This window comes from Arctopsyche grandis, chromosome 5 (genome assembly GCF_051622035.1).
Source record: "Arctopsyche grandis isolate Sample6627 chromosome 5, ASM5162203v2, whole genome shotgun sequence".
Lineage (NCBI taxonomy): Eukaryota > Metazoa > Arthropoda > Insecta > Trichoptera > Hydropsychidae > Arctopsyche > Arctopsyche grandis.
Genome location: NC_135359.1, coordinates 31,488,045 through 31,512,234, shown reverse-complemented (window position 1 = coordinate 31,512,234; position 24,190 = coordinate 31,488,045). Strand labels below are relative to the sequence as shown.

The following is a 24,190-nucleotide window of genomic DNA, read 5'->3' as shown; positions in this document are numbered from 1 at the left end:
CGAGGCCGGCTTTTACGAGGGACGCTGCATCTGGCGGTTCGCGCCGGGATCACCGGGCGCCGGACCCACGGGAGAATCTAGCACGACTGACAGATGATCAGAGTAAAAGAGAGAAAACAAAAGCCGAAGCCGTAAGAGGACAACCAACGGCCATGAGGGTTTTTGGCTCGGATACCACCCATCCAACCATCCAGTGCTCTACGCATGCCTCTCTCCCCCAAGTATGTTAAACAAATAAATAAATAGTAAATCCGGTTGTTGAAAAAGGTACGAGCCGAAAGTGATGCGTTTTAAATAGAACGGCGTTTGTTTGCTTTGAAATTTGGCTGAAAGACGAAGAGCATGAACGTGGAAAGAGAAAAGCCTTTGTTGTGGTGACGCATGCGCGTCGCGCAAACGTCGCGTATTGGTCGAAAGAGCGCATCGGCCGTGCATTAAGCCGTAGTTGCCGGCGTTCGGGCGACGACAGCCGAGAGCCGATTGGCGAGTGGCGATTGGCGATTGGCGAGCGCCGAGTGCCGGGAGCGACGCCGGTAAGGACCCCGCCCCACCGCCCCACCGCCCCACCGCGCCCTGCCGGAGCACCTCCTCTCACGGAGACTCCTCGTACCCCCCTCACCCCACCCCACCCCTCGCGGACTCGCCCTCGCCCCACCTGCCCCTCCCGCCCACTTCCTGTACGCGGTTTCGATGTCTCGGTCTCGGTGGCGGTCGCGGTCGCGGTCGCTGTGTCACACGCCCACTTTCTCAAACAATTCCACTCGTACCAATTCATTCACTATTTCATTCATCATTTCATTCAAATCTACTCACGCTTCATTGATTGGTCGAATTGATTTTGTTTACAATTCATTGATTTTAATCGCCCCCCCCCCCGTTCCCCCCCTTGTCGAGCTTTCTTCGTCTTCTTCTTCTTCTTCTACTTCTTCTTCTTCTTCTTCTTCTTCTTCTTCTTCTTCTTCTTCTTCTTCTTCTTCTTCTTCTCTTTACTGTGTTTCATTTTTTATATTATTTTATTTATTTCATACGGTTTTTTAATCTCACAAAGGCATTTCGTTTTTTGCCAACGATGCGTGTGCGTTGAACTGTATTAGTCACCAGCAAATAGAAAACATACGCCCTTTTTTGTTTACAAGGCTTTTATTTATTTATTTTATTTATTCTTTTCACACACATACCAGGAAGGCCTTACAGGCAACCCCGATGCGCCTTCCTGGCCAATTACAAATATTGCAGCATTTTTTATTCATTATACAAGTCACTGAAAAACTCGCAAATCATTGAGACATCGATGAAATTGTACACAAACTTATTTATTGCACATTATTCAAACACAAATAATGGTGACATATTGTACATATATAGGAAGGATTTTTAGCCAATTTTTACCGGGAACCGTTTCAACAATGAAATCAGAGAAAATTGGCAAACTCTGATAGGAAACGATCAACCTGGAGTCACAAATCCAGGTCTGACCAGCAGCATACTCTGAAAAATTCATTTTTCACTCGAGGTCAGCTCATGGGATCGAACCCGGCACCTGACGACACTAAGCAGAAGCTTAACGAACGAGCTATGCTGCTGGCGTTTTTATGTTTTTATATGTTTTTATTATTACATTCTTTCAAAACAAATGTTATAAATACTGGTTCATCCAAATGTTATAAATCGAATCATTTTATCACCCTAAAATAATATTTATACAAATTTGTCGTTCGCTTTAAAATATTGAAAAAATCATGAAATATGTAGCATTTATTTGGTTCATCATTGTGTGAAAAAGTAATATTTCAATCATTTTTTCGTGTTTCATCATACAATATAGCCAGATTTTTCATCACTTGAATCAAATCGCCGTTTATTTCAGGTCATTAAAATTTTATCTTTATGATGATAATAATAGATAATAGCATATATGATATCCAATTTCTATGGAAATTTATTTATTTATTTAGTAGCAAATTGCTAATATAATGCAGAACATTGCATTGCTAAATGCAAAATAAAGTTAATTACTTGGGAATGCTAAAATAAAATGCAAATTGCCTGGATTTTTGAATATTTTCTAATCAAAGAAAATTAAATAAAGAGATGTACATATGAAACTAGGATGGAATGCATTTGGTCGAGTGAATGTGGATTTCAAATCAAAAATCCCACTTTGCCATAAGAAAAAGATCTTCGATCATTGTGTTTCGCTAGTGATGATGTATGGATGTGAAACTTGAACATTGAACGCCAAGTTGCTACACAAAGTCTAATGTACTCATAACGAGAAAAGACAAGAAACGGGATACATGTGTGAGAAGTATGACAAGGGTAGTGGATATAGTGGATGGAGTGAAGAGATTGAAATGACAATGGGCGGGTCTCGTGGCTAGAAGAATGGACAAAAGAAGTGCTGGAATTGTAAGATGGGTTAATTAAGAAAATTTGTGAGGTGGGATGGACGAGATTTGCGCGGAAAAGACGGAGTGGAAGCGTGTTGGAGAGACCTTCACCCAGCAGTCGATAGTGAACAGTTGTGGATGATGATATATATGTGCTTACATTGCATTTGCATTGATAACAAATTATCAGCAAGTAATATTTATATACATACACATTAAATATTGCAGTTTAACTCGGAATTATGATAATGATATAGTTGAGGTTGAATAGTTAGATTATATTTAGCAATATAATACGTATATAAAATAATAATGTTTTATATAGTTTTCCTTTGTGTTATAATATGTAGAAAAATTAACCGATTTATAGTTTTTGCAAATCCGATATTATTATTTATTTATTTATTTACATATTAGCTACAGTGACATTACAGAATACTCTAACGCGTCACTACGACCAGACATAAGCAAAATACAAATACTATATATAAGAAAATTTGCGCGACATCTATGTTATAGATAGTAAATTTTTGAAATCATATTCAAATAGTGATGACACAGTGGGTAGGATGGTGTTTGTCAATTTGACGGAGGAACCGCTTCAACAATGAAATCAGATAACTTGGAAAAATCCGATAGGAAATGATCGACTTGGAGTCACAAATATCCAAGTGTGACCAGCAGCATTAAAGATTATACTCGGAATAAATTCTTTTCAATTGCGGTCAGGTCACCGGATCGAACCTGGTGACCTCTCGGTGCTAAGTATCAACGCAACCACCGAACCATGTTACTGGCTGGTGGATATGTATGTGCTTATATATGTATATGAAAGAAGTTGATCAATGATTTCTGCAATTTTAGAAGAATGTAAAATTGTTAATCGTATTGAACTTGAATAATTTTCATATTTAATCCATTATTATATCATTGAGTCTCATTCGCATTTGACAGTGAACTAAGCGCCTGTTTGTAAGACGAGATAACACAATCGTTCATATTTATCAATCCGGACATAATCTGCCCTTTTTACATTCCTCCTTTACGTTTCACTTACGATTACAATTCAGGAAAAAGTTTGCCTCGTATCTGATCGTTTTCATACTTTGCCATATTACTCATTTTGGTCATCAATATAAGTAAATGGATCCTCCGCCATTACGATGGTGCAAAAATATCGTGTAAGACGCGTTTGATATCTGCCCGGCGAGATAGTCGTTGACGTTTATCCATCGTTTGTTTATTAGTTTTAATTATAGATGGCGGTAGTAAAATAAAATTATTGTTTGTATTCAAAATAATAATTTTATATACAAATTATAGAAGAGGTATGTTTTTAAAAAACTTTTTTTTATTAATCAGATAGCTATGAGAGAGTAATCAGATCTGAAAAGATATACATGCACACATGATAAAAAATTCAAGATATTTTCACCTTATTACCTTACTTATTAACCGTTTGCCCGCGGCCGTCTTCTATGGAAGCTTTGCGCGATAAGTTTGTAGCGCGTCTGTCTTCCATAGAATTTCTGAACTTTGCACGGGATTTTGAGCCTTATATGCGCCGATTTCAACTGTTTTAAGGTCAATATTGGTTGAATATATTACTGAGAGTTGAATGCCATCTATTCAATTTGCTTAAAATGAATATATACCAGTCAAAAATTAGTTTTTTGTGGAACCATACTGAAACCTCGTTTATGTGACGTCACGTCTTCATACAATTATGAAGAATGATTATTTGACAATTAATCCAAAACTACGAGATATATTATGTATTTTATTGTTTAAAATAATACTTTATGTGTTACTTAACATATCTGGTTGCTTGAGTAAATATTAAAATCTGTATTTAAGGTCGAAAACTCGATTGCCAAATTCGCGAAAATGGTGCCGCGTACAGGGCTTGTTCGCTATATTTATTGCCGCGGGCAAAGGGTTAAATGAGCATTTAATTTATGAACCATTGAAATTAATTTGATTCCCAATCTGTTTAAATGCTGTGACATTTTTTCTTTTTTTGCATTTTAGGCATTCCGAGCAACACATTCCGAGATTGATCGACAGACTGATTTACACAATAGTAATAATACGCGATCGATAACGAGGAGCAATCATGGCTTGGCGGTTCAAAGCGTCCAAGTATAAAAATGCGGCGCCGATCGTCCCGAAGCCCGAGGCTTGCATACGGGACATCTGCGTCGGCTCGTACCAAACGTACGGCAATAATATTTGCGCGTCTGCATCGGTGATGGCTTTCAACTGGGAGCACGTCGGCTCCAGTCTGGCCGTCTTGCCGCTGGACGATTGCGGCCGGAAAAGCAAAACCATGCCCTTGCTGCACGCCCATTCCGACACCATCACCGACATGGAATTTTCGCCGTTTCATGACGGTCTCCTGGCGACCGGATCTCAAGACTGCTTGGTGACTATATTCATCTCTCAACATCACCCGACTTGATGTGATCGTTTCTTTAATGTTCTATTTTGTTCAGGTGAAAATTTGGAACATTCCATTGAACGGCCTATCCGAGTCTCTCACGAATCCAGAGTGTACTCTTTCCCAGCGGCAGCGAAGAGTGGAAACCCTCGGTTTCAATCCAGTCGCCGACGGTCTCCTTCACGTCACTTCGGCGACTGTTCTTTCGTTGTGGGATCTCATCACTCAACAAGAAATATTTTGTAAATATTCTGCTAATTACACTGAGCAACAAAAAATCACGTTTTTGAGTTACCAGAGCAGAGACTAACCAATCTTTACTAAGTTTGACCCACTGAATTCGAATATGATAATGATTTTTGTTGTTTAGGACTTCTTTACGAGATATGAGTGTTTAAAAAAATGCGCACTTTTTACAGTTTTTTGGCTTTTGCGGTCTTTAATTCAAAATCTAGTATTGTTGTGCTCAAAGTGAGTATTGGAATTAATAGTCGGATGTTTTTTCTATTGATTGTGCGTTGGAGTCCGCCACTTACGCGCCTAAGTGGCGGACTCTCGCTTGCTATCCCGCTTGCACCAACGTTTCTGGTGTACGCTCACGGAAACTGAACGAAAGTCTTTCTTAGCAATTACCGCTCGAGTTAGTACGTTTAGATAAAAATAAAAAATATGGAGATAGAAAACCAATCCTTATGAACGCGGTGAAATAAAAAACTGACCAAACAAATGCAAAATAGCACAGGTAAAAAATCCGTAAAAAAATATATATTTTTGACTTTTAAAATTCGCTAGAAAATTAATTATAAGTATTTTAAAACAATAAAAAATCACAATCAATAGAAAAACATCTGATTATTAATTCCAATACTCACTTTGAGCACAGCAATACTAGATTTTGAATCAAAGACAAAAAACTGTAAAAACTGCGCATTTTTTTAAACCCTCATATCTCGTAAAGGAGACCCAAAACAACAAAAATCATTATCATATTCGAATTCAGTGGGTCAAATTTAGTAAAGATTGGTTAGTTTCCGCTCTGGTAATTTTTTTTGTTGCTCAGTGCTATTGATGTTTATTCTAATGAAATCGTTACTCATAGAATCATCTGTTTATGTCAAATAGGCAATAACGATCACGGTGATGTGATTCAATCACTGTCTTGGAAGAGGGACGGCAAACTCCTCGCCACCTCTTGCAAGGATAAGAGCGTACGAATCGTCGATCCGAGGTCACCCACCCCATTGGTGTCTACGGCTACGAGTCATCAAAGTATCAAGGATAGTAGGGTCGTGTGGCTCGGCGAACAAGATAGGATTCTGACAACAGGTAACACATTCATCACTTAAAATTTTGACTTTTGAATTGGTTGTGCATATTGTATATATTGGGGATTATATCTTCAGGATTTGATTCTGCTCGTCTACGGCAAGTGATAATACGGGATATACGTAATCTTTCGACGCCTGAGAAGACTTTGGAGTTGGATTGCTCCACCGGTATACTGATGCCTTTGTACGATGCCGACACGTGTATGCTGTTCTTGGCCGGAAAAGGCGATACCACCATCGCTTACATGGAAGTCTCCGATAGAGATCCGTATTTGATCGAAGGCATAAGACATTCAGGTACATTTTTATTTGAATACTAACGGGCATTGAAATCGCATCACTTTCAATTGTTTGATGTTTTCGTTTTTTTTTTTAATTACATGTAGCTATTATATGAGTTATTTTGGTTTATTTATTTGATTTCAACTATTTAACATATTGTTGTGTACGGGTGGGTGGAGGATCCAAGGAAAAGGCCAAAAGTCGTCTCACAGCATTTATTGATGATTAAGGAGATACACGTATTGCCAGTGTTCAGTCCAGAATGCCCTGATATCCCCTACCTACCGCCTTATAAAGGGTAGATCTCTCAGGACGCCTAATCTGTTTACCTGTTGTATAGTCATGTATTCGGATATGTATTTCCACGACATTGGGTCTCCCCGTACCGATTCTGAGAAATAACTAATAACGGTCATTGTTTAGCCTTCATGCACTTAGCTTGTCGCTAATCCTTAAAACCACTTATACCAGTCGCACGGTATGCATTTAGTTAATCCGTTAACAGATATCCGTTACAGATAATCCTGTCCCATAGGTACGGTCACACAGTCTCTGGGATTCTATTCGCTTAATCCGCGGCGTACGTAACAATATTTTGCGATTAAAAAAGATTATTTATAATTTTAAATTAAGACGAGATAAGAATTTTGTTAAAAAACATGTACAATAGGGTAATTTTTTTATTTATTTCAAATGTCTCTAAGTAAAGTAATATTATAGTATATATTTTTCCATGAATTCAAATTCAAAGGCAATTGACATAAGACAATAATAAATAACAATCTAATATTTAGTAGACCCTCATTTTGCTTTTATGAAGGCATTGATACTTTTTTTCGATTTTTTTAGCATTTCTTCACATCATAGTTTATTAAACTCATCATCTGTTCCAGGGTGTTGTTTTTGTACCCTTTGCTTTATGATGGGCTATAAATTTGCGATAGTGTGTAAGTCAGGACTATTGCCTGGCCATTGTAGTGGCAATGTGTAAAAAAAATAGCGGTGCAAACTTAATAAAATGTTATTAAACTTGTTTGATGATATCAATCACTTATTTTAAATATAACAAATACAATTTTTGCCCGATGACAAGGTGTAAAATCGCCCTGGAATATAAAGTCAGTTGACTCCGAATGATGTTGCTCAATAGAAGGCAGCACAAATGTTTCTAAAAATTTTTCATAGTCTGTAGTCTTCACTATGCCATTGACAAAATGTAGCGCCCTCATGCCGTAATACGAAAAACATCCCCATATCATTTGGCCGCCCGGTTTTTAACTACATATTCGCGTAAAACACTGTTCGTTCGTCATTCTCCTCACCCAGTTTATTCCACCGGAGTCCCAAAGATTAAACTTGCTCTCTTCGGTAAATATTACATTCTCTCAATCATCTTTGGTCCAAATTTTGCGGAATTTTTCCCAATCAAACCGTTTTTTTCCGCATAACTGCCATGCACAAAGTCCTACTTGTCGGTCGTCTCCTTATAGTTTCGGCGCTGATGTTTTTTCCAGTCGTTTGTCTGAATTCTCCTCTAATATCCTGGGCAGTTTTGAATCTAACGCTTAAACACGAACGTTTTATCGTCCGATCTTCTTGGCGGGTTGTTTTTTTTACGCCACAACTACCTTATGGATCCCGTTTCTCGATAATTTTTGAGGAAATGTGCTAGAATTGTCTGGTGACAACTCAACTGCAACGTAATTTTTCGTGTGGACAATCCTGTTGAAGATAGCGAAATTATTTGCCATTTTTTCGCCACGTCAAGTTTCGCACGATTCGCCACGTTAATGAAAATCGTAGTTACTCAATTAAAATCCGCACAAGAACTTAATAGAATACCTTAAAACATTCGAAATACTACCCTTTTGATTAAAAAAAAAAAGAGTATTTTAGAAAGTAGGGGACCTTCTAACGAGAATTCAAAATATTTATAGGTGATGCGATTTCAATGCCCAGTACTGTTTATGTCAATCTTTAATCATGCTTCTTTTCAAACATTTCATATTTTGTACTATCTTTGTTAAACCAGGTGAACAAACTAAAGGAGCATGCTTGGTGCCGAAACGAGCTCTCAGAGTCATGGAAGGCGAAGTCAACAGAGTTCTCCAATTGACTTCAAGCATGGTTGTTCCTATAATGTATCAAGTTCCGAGAAAGGTCAGTTTGATTGGCAACATGTGTTTTCAATCATGCGGCATATGTGATAATATATTCCACGTGTTCAACAGACGTATAGAGACTATCATGCCGATCTCTATCCTGATACTCCCGGCTTTGTAACGCACTTGAATTCGACAATGTGGGTCAAGGGTGTGGATCATCCCGTGCCCAAGATGTCGCTCGATCCATCCAAGCGTGGTCCGGAGAGCAGCGAGAAGGTGAGTTTGAAAATGTGTTGTTGACGAGTCGTTAGGTTGTCACGTGTGTATATATGTATTGTATTTTATTCACCGGTTTTGTTTTCCCATTGTGGTGGATTTCTATTATAAATATATATATATATATTATAATATACGTACTGACAAACCCTTGTATGATTCAAAATCTTCAATCTAAATCGCAAATTGTTTCATATCATTTTAATTTTGGAGTTGTGCAATTTGTTGTTTAGTTTGACGGAATATAGCAGGTGTAAAAAAAAAAAGCGGAATTTTTAAAATGTCGATTACTGAAAGTTCTTTTGCGTATTTTATATCAGACTACAGTTTAAGGTTTTTTTTTTTTTAATATTTTTATATAAACTAAAATTTATTTATAATAAAAAAGTTCATTACCTTTGCAATGAAACTGACACAAAATTTTAAAGGACATTAAATTATTGATTTAACACATTCAGCCTGGCGCATGATTTCATACATTTGCCCATGTGGCGGCACTGTCACGCATATCGGCACCCAATTACGCGTGACGGCATTAAATCACTTTATATAATGAGTTGTCCCTAAATCTTTAGAATTTTATAGGAATTTTAGTGTTGGGGTGCTCAATGAAGTGGAACCGTAAAATTATAGTCTGCTATAGCACTATCCGCGTGGCCACCGGTGGTACACGCCGCCGGTTTGAACGTGTTAATTACACTGAGCAACAAAAAAAAAAATGACCAGAGCAGAGACTAATCAATCATTACTAAGTTTGACCCATCGAGTTCTAATATGGCTATGATTTTTTATTGTTTTCCCCTCGTTTATGAAATATAATTTGGCTTTTGAAATTTTTTTCTCAAACTATCAATTTTTTATTTTATTTTTAATTTATACACGGAAGGCTTAACAGGTATCCCCAATGCGCCTTCCTGGTCAGAAACATTGTACTCTTGATACAAGTAATGTTAGTATCATACAAAGTAAATACAAATCAATTAACACCCACAGAGACATCTATGGTTGAATTTGTAAATTTGCAGCATTTTGTGAAATTCGAGATTGCTGAAAACCCGAGATTTGCGAGAAAATGGGTAAGGTAGCCAATTTGTTGGAACCGTTTCAATGAAAATCAGATAAATTGGCAAACTTTGATAGGAAACGCTCGACTTGGAGTCACAAACCAACCTGGCTAGCAGAAAACAGTGGGATTTGAACCCGTGACCACTTTGTTCAAAGCATTATATGCTAACCACTAGTCTATTCTGCTGGTTATGTGTCTATTGGGCCAGTTTTATATTTCAATACGTTTTCATTATCAATATATTATCTAAATGTACTAATTTGAGGAGTAAATGATTCTAAATTGAGTTAAAAAATGCCATTGTTGATGACTGTATGCATGATGCAACAGCGAGATGAAGAATTGAGATTCCTACTCGCTCGAATTAGTACATTCAGATAAAAAATATTGAGATTGAAAAACAAACCTTGTAAATGTAGTGGAATGTAAAACTGGCCCAATAGATTCTACTAAAAACTATTTTTGACTCGCTAGATAATAAATTATACGTATTTTAATGTTATAAAAATCACAATCAATAGAAAAACATCTGACTGATTGATTCTAAATACAAACACAGCACGCCTAAATTTTGAGTTACTTTGTATAAACAACAACGAAATCATTGTCATATTCGAATTTAGTGAGTCAAACTTGGTAAAGATTGAGATTAGTCTCCGCTTCGGTAAGTAAAGAATGTGAATTTTGTTGCTTAGTATTATTATCGGTACTTAAAAAGATCAATATTTCCGAAGCTTTTTTTTACATCCGATACATACGATATTCGAATGCATGTGTAGTTAATTTTTTCACCTTATTTCATTATTTTATTTAACATGCCGATTTTTTTTCAGCTTCTTTTTGTTGCATATTGAAGATTTTTGTTTCTGTGTGTTTGGATTTTGTGTTTTGATGTCATTAATCGGTGTGTGTAATTTTGGCGTTTGTCCAGACGGTAGGTGTTTAGTATTATGTTATGTATTATACTTATTATTTCACTTATTTTTCATAATATGTATATCTGTATGATAAATTCTAGTACGATTTGGCATGGGTTGGTTTGGTGTGTTAAAAGATATTGTCAAATTAGAAATAATGTATAAGGGATGCCTAAAAAATAAATAACTCCACACTCAATAGTGAGAATTTTGTCTTGCAAAATGCTTATTAGGGTATATTGCTAAATTATTTCACATTAAAATCATAAAATGTCTTAAAATATTCCAAAAAATATCAGAAGAGCGGATTTTTCATTGCGATTAAAATTTTAGGTTCATCGAGGGTCGCTATCGGAATATGTAAAAATTCTCGAAGCGATGGTAGATCCAACTCCGAAGTCCGCAAAACCCATCAATTCACCTCCGACGGCCTTAATAAAGCCACAACCTAAAATAGTACCCCCTGTCGAGCAACCAGACATTGTTAAAGACTCGGAACAGTTGTCCCGTATAGAGTTTGTCAACGTTAAAGATCTAGTCAAAGGCATTGAAAAGCCAAAGAAAGAAGACAAACCTAAAATCGTTGACAATCACGAAAAAAATCAAAACAATCAAGTCGATGAAACTCTCGATCAGATGGACTGCAGCAATGACTTGCCCGAGAGCGATCAAGGGGGCCAAACAATCGCCGATGATGTAAACGAAAATGATTCGAATCACAAAACTAATGGTTTTACCACTGCTGCCGATGACAATGCTTCCGAATCTGTATCGTTGAACGGCAACTCGTCTGTCGCCGTCCCCAAACCGATGCCTCGGTCTTCGATCTCCGAAGCCGGCAGCGGCGAAGAGTCGTATTCGAATGTGAATGTTGTGAATGGAGTACCGCGTCCTGTTGCCAGACCAAGAACTACCGCTCAGACTAATCCTACGGGATACAAGGTATCGAAGATTGAAACGTTTGCTGTGTATTATTTGCACATTATTTTTTGTATTTTTTTTTTTTTTTTGTATTAGGCACAAATATATTTTTATGATTTCCTTGGTTTTATTTATTTATTGTTTTGATTGATTTTGTTTTGTCTGTGTGTGGTTACTGTTTGCGAAATGGCATTTTTATCGTATTTGTATGTGATTTTAGCCTCGTCTCGGGCCGAAGCCTTTCTCTTCATCGCAGAACAGTCAAGAGTTTTCATTCGATAAGGTGTTCAGCGTACCGTCTGCGCCTGTCACTCAATCTGGTAATGGATCTCAAGAGAGTCAGAGTCCGCCTTTGCAATACAACAATGGAGGTTCTCCCGACAAAGAAAATATGTCTCCAGTGAAGCAGAAATCTAGTCCTTCCAAAGGTATTGTGAAACATGTCCAATTATTTTTTCAAATTGAATCATACATATGTATGTTATATTTTAACATTTCAATTTTTAGGTAATTCTGACGATAACTCCCAAAAAGAAATGTCAAACATTGAAAATTTCAATGATGACAAGTCTCCTACGAGTGACGTTGAAGCAAATCCATTGAAAGGTATAAATACACGTCATATAATTTAATGAAATCATTTAAAATCAACTTTTTAGTTGAATTTGATTGATTAGACATTACTAAATTTTACGTTAATTGAATATTGTCAATATAGAAAACGACTATCAAAACGGCAAGTCGGATTCAAGCATTGAAGAAGAACCAAATTCTTCCGATTCGGGCTACAAACCAAAGACGCCGAGCACAGCTGAAAGGAGGCGATTATTCGAAGTCAAGTATGCTATTTTGTATATATCTTGTGTATTATTGTAATGTCAAATTGTGTAAAGAGTTTGTGTTAATCATTTAAAATTCGTAGGCCAAATTCCAAAGAAGGTGCTGATACGTGTGTCACCGATGACACTTTCGACGATGCCATTGGAAAATTTGAACGAGCTGGTAATCAACGTAGCAGTATAGCAGAACGTAGGCGAATGTATGAAGGACGCAGTGTCAGCGTTCAAGAGACAGCGTCCACTGGTATGATAGCGGCTACGGCCGCAGCTGTCGAAGCCAATCAATCGTCGCCGACACCAATCAGGTATTTTTTCTCGGCAAATGTATAATATATAAATTAATCATTTATTATTGGAATGTGTTTTGAATGATTGATTGTATTGTAGACGTCGTGATTCGTTGAAGTCTCGAAGAAGTCCAGAGCCAGAAGAAAAGAGGACTTCTATTCCGAATCCTTCTACTAAAAGGACTTCGACTGTGTTTGGTATGTACATATTATTGTTTGATTTTTATGTGCAATAGTTTGTTTTTATTAATATAAATATATGTATATGTAGATATAATGGTTGTAAGAATTATGTAGTATTCATATATGTATACTTTGTTTCCACTCGGCACCTATTTATTATTTGTTCAATGTCTTTTTGCTAAGAAGTGTAGTCTAACTACAAATTTCTAATTAATCTGGAAAGCTAGTGATTACCGCTACATTTCAGCGATCAATTGTTAACTCTATTACACACAATGTGATTCTATTTACTTTATTTGTATTCAATCTTTTTTAAAATCATTCTTCTTATAATCCGTATTCGGACATAGGCCACTACCATGAAATTGTCTAAATTCAAATACGTTGCTAAGTTGATATTGTCAATAAATTAAATTATTTTATTAAATGATTATGTTCAAATACTAATAATAACACTCGTTACAAATATATATATATATAATACAAATTTAACAAAAAATTTATGAATGCAAGCTTCACTTTGATCATCGTTTCATGTGTTTATTGAGGGTTCGTTCTTTTTCTTTTCTTTTGTAGCAGTTCATCTATAATCAATTTCAAAACAACATCAATTGAAAATTTTATCTCAAATATTCTCTATTTAGACCATCAAATAAATAAAAAAATAGTATGTATGTATGTACAAAATATTGCAAGGGTTATATTATTTGAATTTTATTACGGAGCTCAAATAATAAAATTTATTTCTTAGTATTAGATTTATACTATAAATATCATTGCATGGGTTATTAAATAAAACAAAATTAAAAGAAATGTGTCGGTCCTGTGTTCAATCCGCAAGCCGTCGAATTTTTTTGCATATACCTTTAAAATATATTTATATTTAATTTTTTAATATGAAATTCATGACTACCAACTGTCACCGAGATTAAAAATCTTCGGACCTGAAATGCTTCTTATACGATATTTTATCTCTATCGTAATTGCAGAGGGTCCATTAACTTATATTGATGACCAAACTGAGCAATATGGCAAAGTACGAAAACGATCGGATAAGAGGCAAACTTTTTCCTGAATTGTAATCGTAAGTGAAACGTAAAGGCGGTATGTAAAAAAAGGTAAAAAACCGGCACTGATAGTACAGCGAGTGTTATCTCAGACAGACACACGGACACAGAATAGCGATATTATATAGCGATGCGGTGCAAACGATCGACAAGCGCCAGACAGACAGAACCACAGATAACGACACGTGTACCTTATGCGTGCGCACTGCTCGCACTTACACTAAGCGAAATCTACCCAAAGTCCCGACATACACTTACCCTGTATACGTTCTGTGCTTCTGATACTTTAGTTCCGAATTTTGTCTTATTAAACTCGCCAGAAAGATCCAACTCAATTTTAATAATTACCAATTTAATAATTGCATCTGTGCACATCGAAAGGTTACTCGTCATCTGATGTGCAATCTATCATTTGTGAAGTCGAGAATTGCGTTTAAAGCAGCCATCCAGTTATTTTGTGGTTCAGTCTATCTGGCGCTTGTTGATCGTTTGCACCAAACCCATTACATACATATACGATAATATAATTATTCATAAATAGGGATGTCAAATTACTCGACTTTTTAAGTATTCGGGTAGTACGAGTACCTGCTCGGATAAGGATTTATTGTTTGAGTGGAAAGCTAGTCTTGCAAATTGCCTCAAATTACCTCCACATATGTACTAAAAAGTCGAGTAATATGGCATCTGCGATTATAAGTGTTCAAAACTCACTGCGTCGTTGATACTCGAAGGTTCTATCTCTTCTCGTGTCTCGGTCTAATTTTGAAATCATTTTTGTTATTAAAGAATTTATTGCATAATTTGAACGCTGTGAAGTTATATTCGTCCTGCAATAAAAGTTGCACGTATATAAAGTGTCGGGCTTCGGTTTAGTCCTCTTTCTTTTACATATTACATTTAATCACATATGAAAATTTACGATTAATTTTACCTGCACGTTGGACATTGTAGCTTGTGTTTCTTCCACTTTTCTAAACAGTAATGGCAAAACGAATGGCCACAGTATAGAGTGGTGCATTGCATATAAATTTCTGTGCAAATCGGACACGTCAATTCCGATTCCATTAATTTTTTATATTTTCTGGCTAGTAATTTTTTCAAATATGATTTTTTGGGTTCATCATTGGTTTCCATATCATTGAGAGTCCTCTTTCTGGAAGGTTTATCTGTCTTCTCAGCATTGGTCTGCACGATATATACATAAACATGAATATATTATAATATACATATATGATAGATATGTGTCTCAATTTTTTACCGTCATATCCGAATTATCTTCAGTTCTATTTCAAAAAACGTCCCAAATATTTATTATATTACATAGTATGCTGTGTTGAAAGTTTGTCGAAAAAATGGTTGAATATACATTATAAAAATTATATTTTGTTTTAATAGATTTAATTAAAGCCTTTTTTTAAAATTCAAATTCCGAATATATATTTTGTTTGATAGCACTTGCTTACCTTGTTTTTCTTTAGTAATTGCTTAATTATTAAATAGGTAATAAACGGTACTAATATTTATGTCAAATGGCACAGTAATTAATAACATTCGGTACGCGGATGATACAGTACTACTGACCACGAACTTCAACGACTTACAGGCAACACTGGACGCAGTTGTTGTGCATAGCTATAGGGCGGGGTTGAAGCTGAATACAAAAAAGACCAAATGGATGATATTCAGCAAGTCGGCGCACAATACGGTCAGTTCTCATTTACAGATCAATAGCAGCGTCGTGGAGAGAGTGGATGGTTTTAGATATCTTGGGTGCTATCTGAGTGAAACGTGTGAAAGTGGAAAGGAAATTCGCGTTAGAGTGGAGCAAGCAAGAGTTACATTCTTGAAATTGAAAAAAGACCTAACCACACGTGATCTCAGTATAGCACTCCGACTGAGACTTCTACGATGCTTTAAGAGGAAACATTCGTAGCCATTAGTATACATAGAAGTTTTTTTTTATTTTGTTATTGTATTCGTATATACGTTTTGGCAGTGGTTTAGCTGTGACATACATATGCATGTATGTGGAATCGAAATCTCAGTATAGTACGGCGAGCGTTATCTCAGACAGACAGACAGAATAGCGATATTATATAGATGATGATATGATTAAAAGTTATAAATTTTTCCAACGCTTAAAATTTACTATTTTTAATTTAAGCCAGAAAAAAGGGGTGGAAGTACTATATATGTAGAATGTTCTATAAGCCAGGAGGGTAGACTAGTGGCTGGCATATATTTTATTTATTTTATTTACATACATATTTTCACATACATATATACAAATATACCAGGAAGGCTTAACAGGTAAACCCCAAATGCGCCTTCCTGGTCCACATAATTATTACATAGATACATGTAAATCTAAATATCTGACATCTATGGTCAGTATACATATATTACAAACATCGTATTCATAGGATAAATAACGATGAATAACTTTCATGTAACAATACGAATTTTTATATTCGATAAACAATCGCAGAGACATCTATGGTGAGCAATATGGCGAAACCTAAGATATAACAATAACTAAAGGTTCGCAACAGAAAATTGGGAAGGAAACGCCAATTTTACAGGAATCGTTTCAATGAAAATCAGAAAAATTGGCAAATTCTGATAAGAAACGATCGACCTAGACAAATCAAGGTCTGGCCCACAGCGAGACTTAGCGGTGAATCGAACTCGTAACATCAAGTACGAAATGATTCAACATTCACCACTAGACCACGCTGCTGGTTAATATATGACAGACAGACACTTATACAGACAGAATAGCGATATTATATATATGATATTGTTGCGTAGGGGTGGGTGGAGGATCCAAGTAAAAGGTCAAAGTCGTTTCACAGCATTTATTGGTGATTAAGGAGATACATGCACTGCCAGTGCTCTGTCCAGAATGTCTCGATATCGCCTAAGTACCGCCTTATAACGGACAGGTCGCTCAGGGCATCTGCGACGTCCGGTTACTTCCCCATTGTTTAGGCATTTACCCGGATATGTATTCCCATTACACTCAGTCCCACGCCATCGATCACTTCTGAGAAGGGACCGGGTGCCGCTTACTACGCCAATTCGGTGGCCATTGTTTAGCCTACTTGCACTTAGTCTGGAGACAATCCTTGAAACCAATTATAACGGTCAAACAGTCTCTGGGATGCTATTCGGCCTAATCCGATTGCACTTACTCGGCGGTGTACGTAACAATATGATCGAAATACCAATATATCTATCTGATATATTGGTATTTCGATCCTAATTCTCGCCTATGTATTACATATAATGCTTTCATCAGGTCGTGTTTCGAAGTTCCGGCATTTGAAAGGCACACCCGGTCACAAGTCTACACATGTCGAAAACATCAAGAATGTCAGCCGTCAAATATCTGGAGAATGTGACGGTTTTCACGGTAATTTCACAGTTGATTTTCACTATTGAGGTATTCGGGACAGTCAGTCATAATTGAAGAGTGTATGTAATATTCAGCTAATCCTCATCGAATGGCCGTCCCGCTTGGTGGTGGTGGTGGACGCGTCGCTGTCCTCGAGCTGAAGACTTGCGGTCGTCTTCCCGACGGAGTCACACCGTCTCTGTTGCATCCGAACGCTTTGTGCGATTGGCAATGGGATCCCTTCAACGATGCACGACTGATGGTAGCGTGCGACGACGGTATCGTACGAGAGTGGATCATACCCGAAGAAGGTTTGAATATAAATGCACTTGTATAATTGTAATTTTAGTAGTGGCTATTCTCATGTTTGTGATTGTTTTGTGGCAGGTCTGTCGGAGCCGACGAATTCGCCGGCGCGTATGCTGGCCGCACACTCCGATAAGATCTACCTGCTGAAGTTTCATCCGCGGGCTTCCGATGTGCTCGTCACCGCTGCGCACGATCTCACCGTTAAGATCTGGGATTTGGTGACCATCGACGATGATTGCAAGGAGAAGATTTTGTTGACTGGTCACAAGGATCAGATATTCGCATTGGCATGGTCGCCGTGCGGTGTATTATTGGCCACAGTCAGCAAGGATGGATTGATTAGGGTAAGTCGATGCTTTCGGTGTTGACTGCTGCTTTTGAAACTATCGATATATTTTACGGTGGATTTTTTGTAGGTGTATAAACCGAGGTCGTCTGATGTTCCTATACGTGAAGGCAAAGGACCTGTCGGAAGTAGAGGAGCTCGTATTGTTTGGGCTTTAAACGGATCTCATATAGTTGTCACTGGATTTGATAAGTAAGTTGCCATTTAATTAATATATAAAACACAGATTAATATATAAAACTTAATTAATATATAAAACTTAATTAATATATAAAACTTAATTAATATATAAAACTTAATTAATATATAAAACACAGTCTTTAATTAACCGTTTGCCCGCGGCCGTCTCCTATGGAAGCTTTGCGCGACAAGTCTGTAGCGCGGCTGTCTTCCATAGAATTTCTGAACTTTGCACGGGATTTTGAGCCTTATATGCGCCTATTTCAACTGTTTTAAGGTTCAAAATTGGTTGAATATATTACTGAGAGTTGAATGCCATCTATTCAATTTGCTTAAAATGAATATATACCAGTCAAAATTAATTTTTTGTGGAACCATACTGAAACCTCGTTTATGTCACGTCTGTTGAACAATGGCGACGATACGTCTCAATTGTATGAAGAATGATTATTTGACAATTAAGCCAAGACTACGAGATATATTATGTATTTTATTGTTTAAAATAATACTTTATGTGTTAATTAACATATCTGGTTACTTGAGTAAATATTAAAATCTGTATTTAAGGTCGAAAACTCGATTGCCAAATTCGCGAAAAAGGTGCCGCGTACAGGGCTTGTTCGCTATATTAATTGCCGTGGGCAAAGGGTTAATGTTATGTATTAGATGTATTATGAGCATTTATAAGAATTGTAAATAGGTTTTTGAGCTCTTTGTCCTATTATGCTGTACATTAACATTATAATAATATAATACTATATGATTACTAACAAAATTAAATTAAAATTGTAAAATAGAAAATGATCAGTAGATCAGTAGCTATTATAAAATAGATATAAGATGTATTGTGAACATAGTTTAGTCGTAATAAAAAGCATTTAAAAATCAAAATTAATATATAAATGTCACTTTTGTTAAGATAATATTTTCATCGTTTATTTCAGAGTATCGGAAAGGCAATTGATGGTCTTCAGTGCTACCGACTTGTCTGCCCCACTTAACACAGTCGGCCTAGATGTTTCCCCGGCAATTTTGATCCCGTATTACGATGAGGATAGTTCGACGTTGTTCCTCACTGGAAGAGTATGCGTCTCCGTTGTTTTTTAGTATTCCGTTGGATAAGGATTGGTTTTTGTTTTGCTAAAGTTTGTTGATTTCGTGCAGGGTGATTCTACGATATATTGTTTCGAAGTGACAAACGAAGCTCCGCATCTTTGCCCTCTGTCTCATCATCGCAGCTCGTCGCTGCATCAAGGATTGTCTTTCCTGCCGAAGAATCAGTGTGCCGTCGACAAAGTTGAATTCGCCAAAGCCTTACGACTCACCAATACAACGATAGAACCATTAAGTTTCACAGTGCCTAGGATTAAAGTAGGCATAATATTTGCAATACGTGGTATTTCTTTTTGTACAATGAATGCAATAATTTAAAATAATTTCAGAGCGAACTCTTCCAAGACGATCTTTTCCCACCTACTCTAGTCAACTGGGAGCCTGCTGTGACCTCGACGGAATGGTTCAAAGGAATAGACCGTACCCCGAAATTACTGTCGCTTCGACCGCCAGGAATGGATACTCGTAAGTGTAATTTATTCGATTTTTATTTTTATCTATGTACGTAGTAACAATAGAGGAGGTTTTGTGATCATGCGAAAATTCGAACTCGAGATTTTGACTGATTTGTACTCAGAATCGATCACTGATCACGTTTTCATGGTCTGGAAAAAATGTGTGTGTGTATTTTGGTGATATTTTGAGCACCGATAGTCCTATCGAACTGAAACTTAGTATCGGTTACTGAAATTCTTATCAATATGACGTAAATTTTTTAGTTGACCGGAAATAGTACCTCCCCTTATAAGGTCCTCTTTTTTTTAAGTTTTTGAATTTAATTATCTCCCAAGACGCTAACCGAATCAGACTGAATTTTTTTTATATGTAATAGAAATTATAAATTTTATACCCTAATATTTTTACCTGAACCGGAAGTAGTACTTTTACTCTAGAGAATCGAGGTTTTTTTATGTTTTTCCCAGAAACCTTTTAGTTTATTGAACTGAAATTTCATATCTAGAAGTTTAAGCGTAATAACAAGTTATATATAAAATTTGGTAATCATCCCTCAACTGGAAGTGGTAGTTAACTCTTGTTCGATTTTTCTTCCATTATTTTTTTCGACCCCTTAAACATGTGTGTTCTTCACGAAAAAATTCAAGTATAATTCTTGTATCGACGTGATGAAAATAAAAATAAACCACTAAATTTAATAAACCGGAAGTGGGATTTTTTCCTCTTATAAAGGTCAAAAATATTGTGACCACGATTCTGTCCACACCCCTGAACGTATCAAGCTGAAAATTTATATTTGTATTCTTTATGTAGTAACTTAGAGCTGATAAGGTTTTGGTCAGAATTCGTGAACCGGAAGTAGTATTTTTTTTTAAAACAATATTTCATTATTTTATTTTGACCTTTTAAATTATTTTCATTTTCTTGATATTTAATGTGTATAATAATTATAGTGATTTTAAGTAATAAAAAAATTTCGAACAAAATCCGACAACCGGACGTTGAACTTTTGTCTTGTGTAAGTTTCCTTACATTTGCGCTCAATTTGTATCGAAAACGCTCTCATAACCGATATGTGTTAACGGTTATGTATGTTTAATTATCGAATTTTGTTTTGTGACCTTATATTCCTCAAATACATGGGTTGGTCACATCCGATTTTTTTTTATGTATTGAAATTTATTTTGTTTGTAGTATCGGCGTCGACGAATCCAAGTTTGCAATCTCCGGCTACTAATACGCCTCCCGTTAAAGCGATAACTCCGGCCGTCTCCGGTAATCAGCCTTATAACAGGCTGGGCTGGAATCCGGACATCGCTGGAATCACCAAGACTAAACAAGACGAGGTTATTGCATATATAAAATGGTCTTGATTTGATACAGCATTCGCGTTGGTTTACAATGTTATATTTTTCGTTTTAGATTCAACGATCACTCACATCCAGAATGGAGATCAACCTGAAGCTGGAGCAGGATAATATGGAGGGGGTCGACGAGTCTGAATGGGATCAATGAACGCTCACGATATATACACATTTTAGGAACCCCTTATCAATAACAATAATAATAATATATGCAGATACAGCTTTAGAACCCTTTTTATATACTATATAAGTTTTATATATATATATATACGGCTACCAAAATATGCTAATCTTCTTTGGTAGTGGACATCTAACTAATATTTTATATCGTAAGGTATATATATATGTATGTATGTAGATTTAGATAATCATCAACTTTACATCAAGTCTCGCAGTATGCCATTTTTTTTTTTTCGTTTTATTACGTGTATTCATTCCTATGGTTTTCTAAATTTACTTAGGTTGTAGTTTTTAATGTTTTCTGATTTTCATGTCATGACCGAATTGTGATAATTAATTGCCAAAATCGTAGTTGGTTTTGTGTAGTATTTTTTACACGCATTTGTACGTCGATATTTATATATTATAAATTTATTTTAATTATTTATTATGAAAGACTTTTTTTATACCGATCGATCGTGGATGCAATTTTAAATAATCAAGTATTTTTACAAATTAGATTATGTATTTTATATAATAGTACATATTGACGACTGCTCAATGCATTGACCAAAATTAAACTTGAATCACGTTGAATTTTTCATATGTACGTCGCGGTGAAAATATCGGCATACTTTGCCGATAGTTCCTTTTTACAAACCTCTTTTTTGAGTTTTTTGATTTTACCTAAAATTTACATCATTCCACGTATGAATTTTTTTACTAAGTATACTTTTTTTTTTTTAATTTGTACTGTTTAATACTTTTGTGCAATATATTCTTATTTATATAAATTTTTACATTTTACATTTTTATTTATTTTACTGGTGATTGTGTCACATGACAATATTTTAGTCTCACATTTATTTATATTCAGTTCTGTGAAGTGATGTTTTTGTCTTTCGACTCATCGGTACGTCTTTATTATCAGTTTACTTCCAGAAACCACTGTTGTTTAAATAAGGAGTTGTTAGTCTATTTCAATGTTAACACAAAATCTGCGCTATTTAAGTAAATACAAAAAAAAAAAAATACAAAACAGCCGAGTGAGAGAAAGAGATAGAGGGAAATGTATAAATTTATATTTAAATTACTTGATCTCTAGTCTTATTCCAATCAGCTTACTAAATGCCTTTATAGGTGTAAGCTATTGATATTAAACGTATATATACATATTTATATATATTTTTTAGGATTACTATTGCCATGACTATTTTTTCATACGCATTCTCGTATATCATTATTATATATACGTATTATATTAGGTTGTGGCTATTTGTAGGTACTATATCTGCGACAGGTGCAAAGCCTTCTGCGCATGCGTGTGAATTTATAATCCGATTATAATTTCTTACATTTAATGTATGCTAGACTTGTTTAATCAATCGTTCATTATTTTAATCTTATATATTTAATCAATCGTTCATACTACGTCACTTTACGAGTTCGAACTAAATTTTAAGAGGTTTAAAACAAAATTTTATCAGTAAACACGCTGACAGTGACAGTTTACACGCATGCGCAGAAGGCTTTGCGCCTGTCGCAGATATAGTACCTGCAAATAGCCACAACCATTATATTATTAAACATCAACGCCTCACGAAAAATACCAAGAGTGAGATTATTGTGATAATTTTTTTACTAAATGCTATTGCAATATTAAACATACATACATACGAAGCAGTGATTATCATTTTAAATAAATACATAAATAAATTAACCATTTATTATTATTATTTTCTGGTGATAATTCGATAGGTTTTTTTTTTTGTGTGAATATTAATATTTTTTTATATACATAATTAAACGATTTTATTATTTTTGAACGTCTATTTAAAGCGAGCATAATGTAAAATTTTATTGCAATATATTATACAAGTCTTGAACAATTTTTTTTTTATTGTTTTTCTATACAATGAGATATGCAACTCAATAAATAATGAACATATCTCAAACTTGAAAGCGATATGACACGAAATATGTGTTTAGAAATATATGAGTGTCTGTATTATTAATCTTGTTTTTTTTTATTTTTTTTTGTGGTAAATTAATACTGATGTAGAATAAAATAAAATTTCACTTGTGTAGTTATTGATAATTATTATACTACTAATAATAATATAGTAAAATATTTTGTAACATTATATTATCATATATATATATATATATATATATATATCAATTTTGAAAACAATCAGTATACATCCCATTGCTCAAAATAAGTTTATCACACGTATATTTATGTTTTTTTGATACGATAAAAATACTCTTATGAATAAATATTTATATATATATATATATAAATACATACGTACGTATATTATCGTTGGGGATACGTGGTTTTATTATATGTATGTTTTTGGTCAGTTTTTTGCATTTATTTATTTAATTTTATGCATCAAACGGGTGTCTATTCGGAGAATACAGCTTCAAATGAGTATTAAAAATAATAAAAGCGTGAATGTGTTAATTTTTTACACGTATCTCTAATCGTCATGATTTTGCTTGTGCCATTGCTATATAAGTATGTTAGCTTTTCCTATCATTCGTTGCTTTGTTTTTTTTTTTTTAATTATTATTATTCAATTTATTAATTACACTTTATTTGTTTTTCATCGAAACACAAAGACGCTCAAACCAATGTGGTCCAAAATAATGGTGACAAATTTACAAAAATAGTTTTTTTACTTGCACAAATGTTGCACAGCCGCATTTGATTACGATAACAATAAGAATTAATCTGTTCTCTGTGCTGATGTTTG

The 24,190-nt window shown here is 35.3% G+C and overlaps 1 protein-coding gene across 1 annotated transcript; it reads left to right on the top strand.

The window, feature by feature from the left end:
* Window positions 1-436: 436 nt before the first annotated feature.
* Window positions 437-22,441, top strand: pod1 (coronin). Its single transcript, XM_077431684.1, has 21 exons — window positions 437-533; window positions 4,422-4,815; window positions 4,886-5,072; window positions 5,953-6,156; window positions 6,234-6,455; window positions 8,473-8,600; window positions 8,672-8,821; window positions 11,946-12,153; window positions 12,233-12,331; window positions 12,444-12,564; window positions 12,648-12,869; window positions 12,952-13,049; window positions 17,406-17,519; window positions 17,597-17,812; window positions 17,889-18,154; window positions 18,227-18,348; window positions 19,281-19,419; window positions 19,501-19,707; window positions 19,779-19,914; window positions 21,100-21,251; window positions 21,328-22,441. Exons 2-21 carry the CDS (start codon window positions 4,507-4,509, stop codon window positions 21,418-21,420), a joined length of 3,393 nt encoding a protein of 1,130 aa, XP_077287810.1. The 5' UTR covers window positions 437-533; window positions 4,422-4,506; the 3' UTR covers window positions 21,421-22,441.
* Window positions 22,442-24,190: the final 1,749 nt, after the last annotated feature.

Coding starts and splice junctions, on each gene's coding strand:
- pod1 (XM_077431684.1), top strand. CDS start 4,507: ATGGCTTGGCGGTTCAAAGCGTCCAAGTATAAAAATGCGGCGCCGATC. Junction 18,155..18,226: donor GCAAGGATGGATTGATTAGG/GTAAGTCGATGC, acceptor GATTTTTTGTAG/GTGTATAAACCGAGGTCGTC. Junction 21,252..21,327: donor CCAAGACTAAACAAGACGAG/GTTATTGCATAT, acceptor TTTTCGTTTTAG/ATTCAACGATCACTCACATC.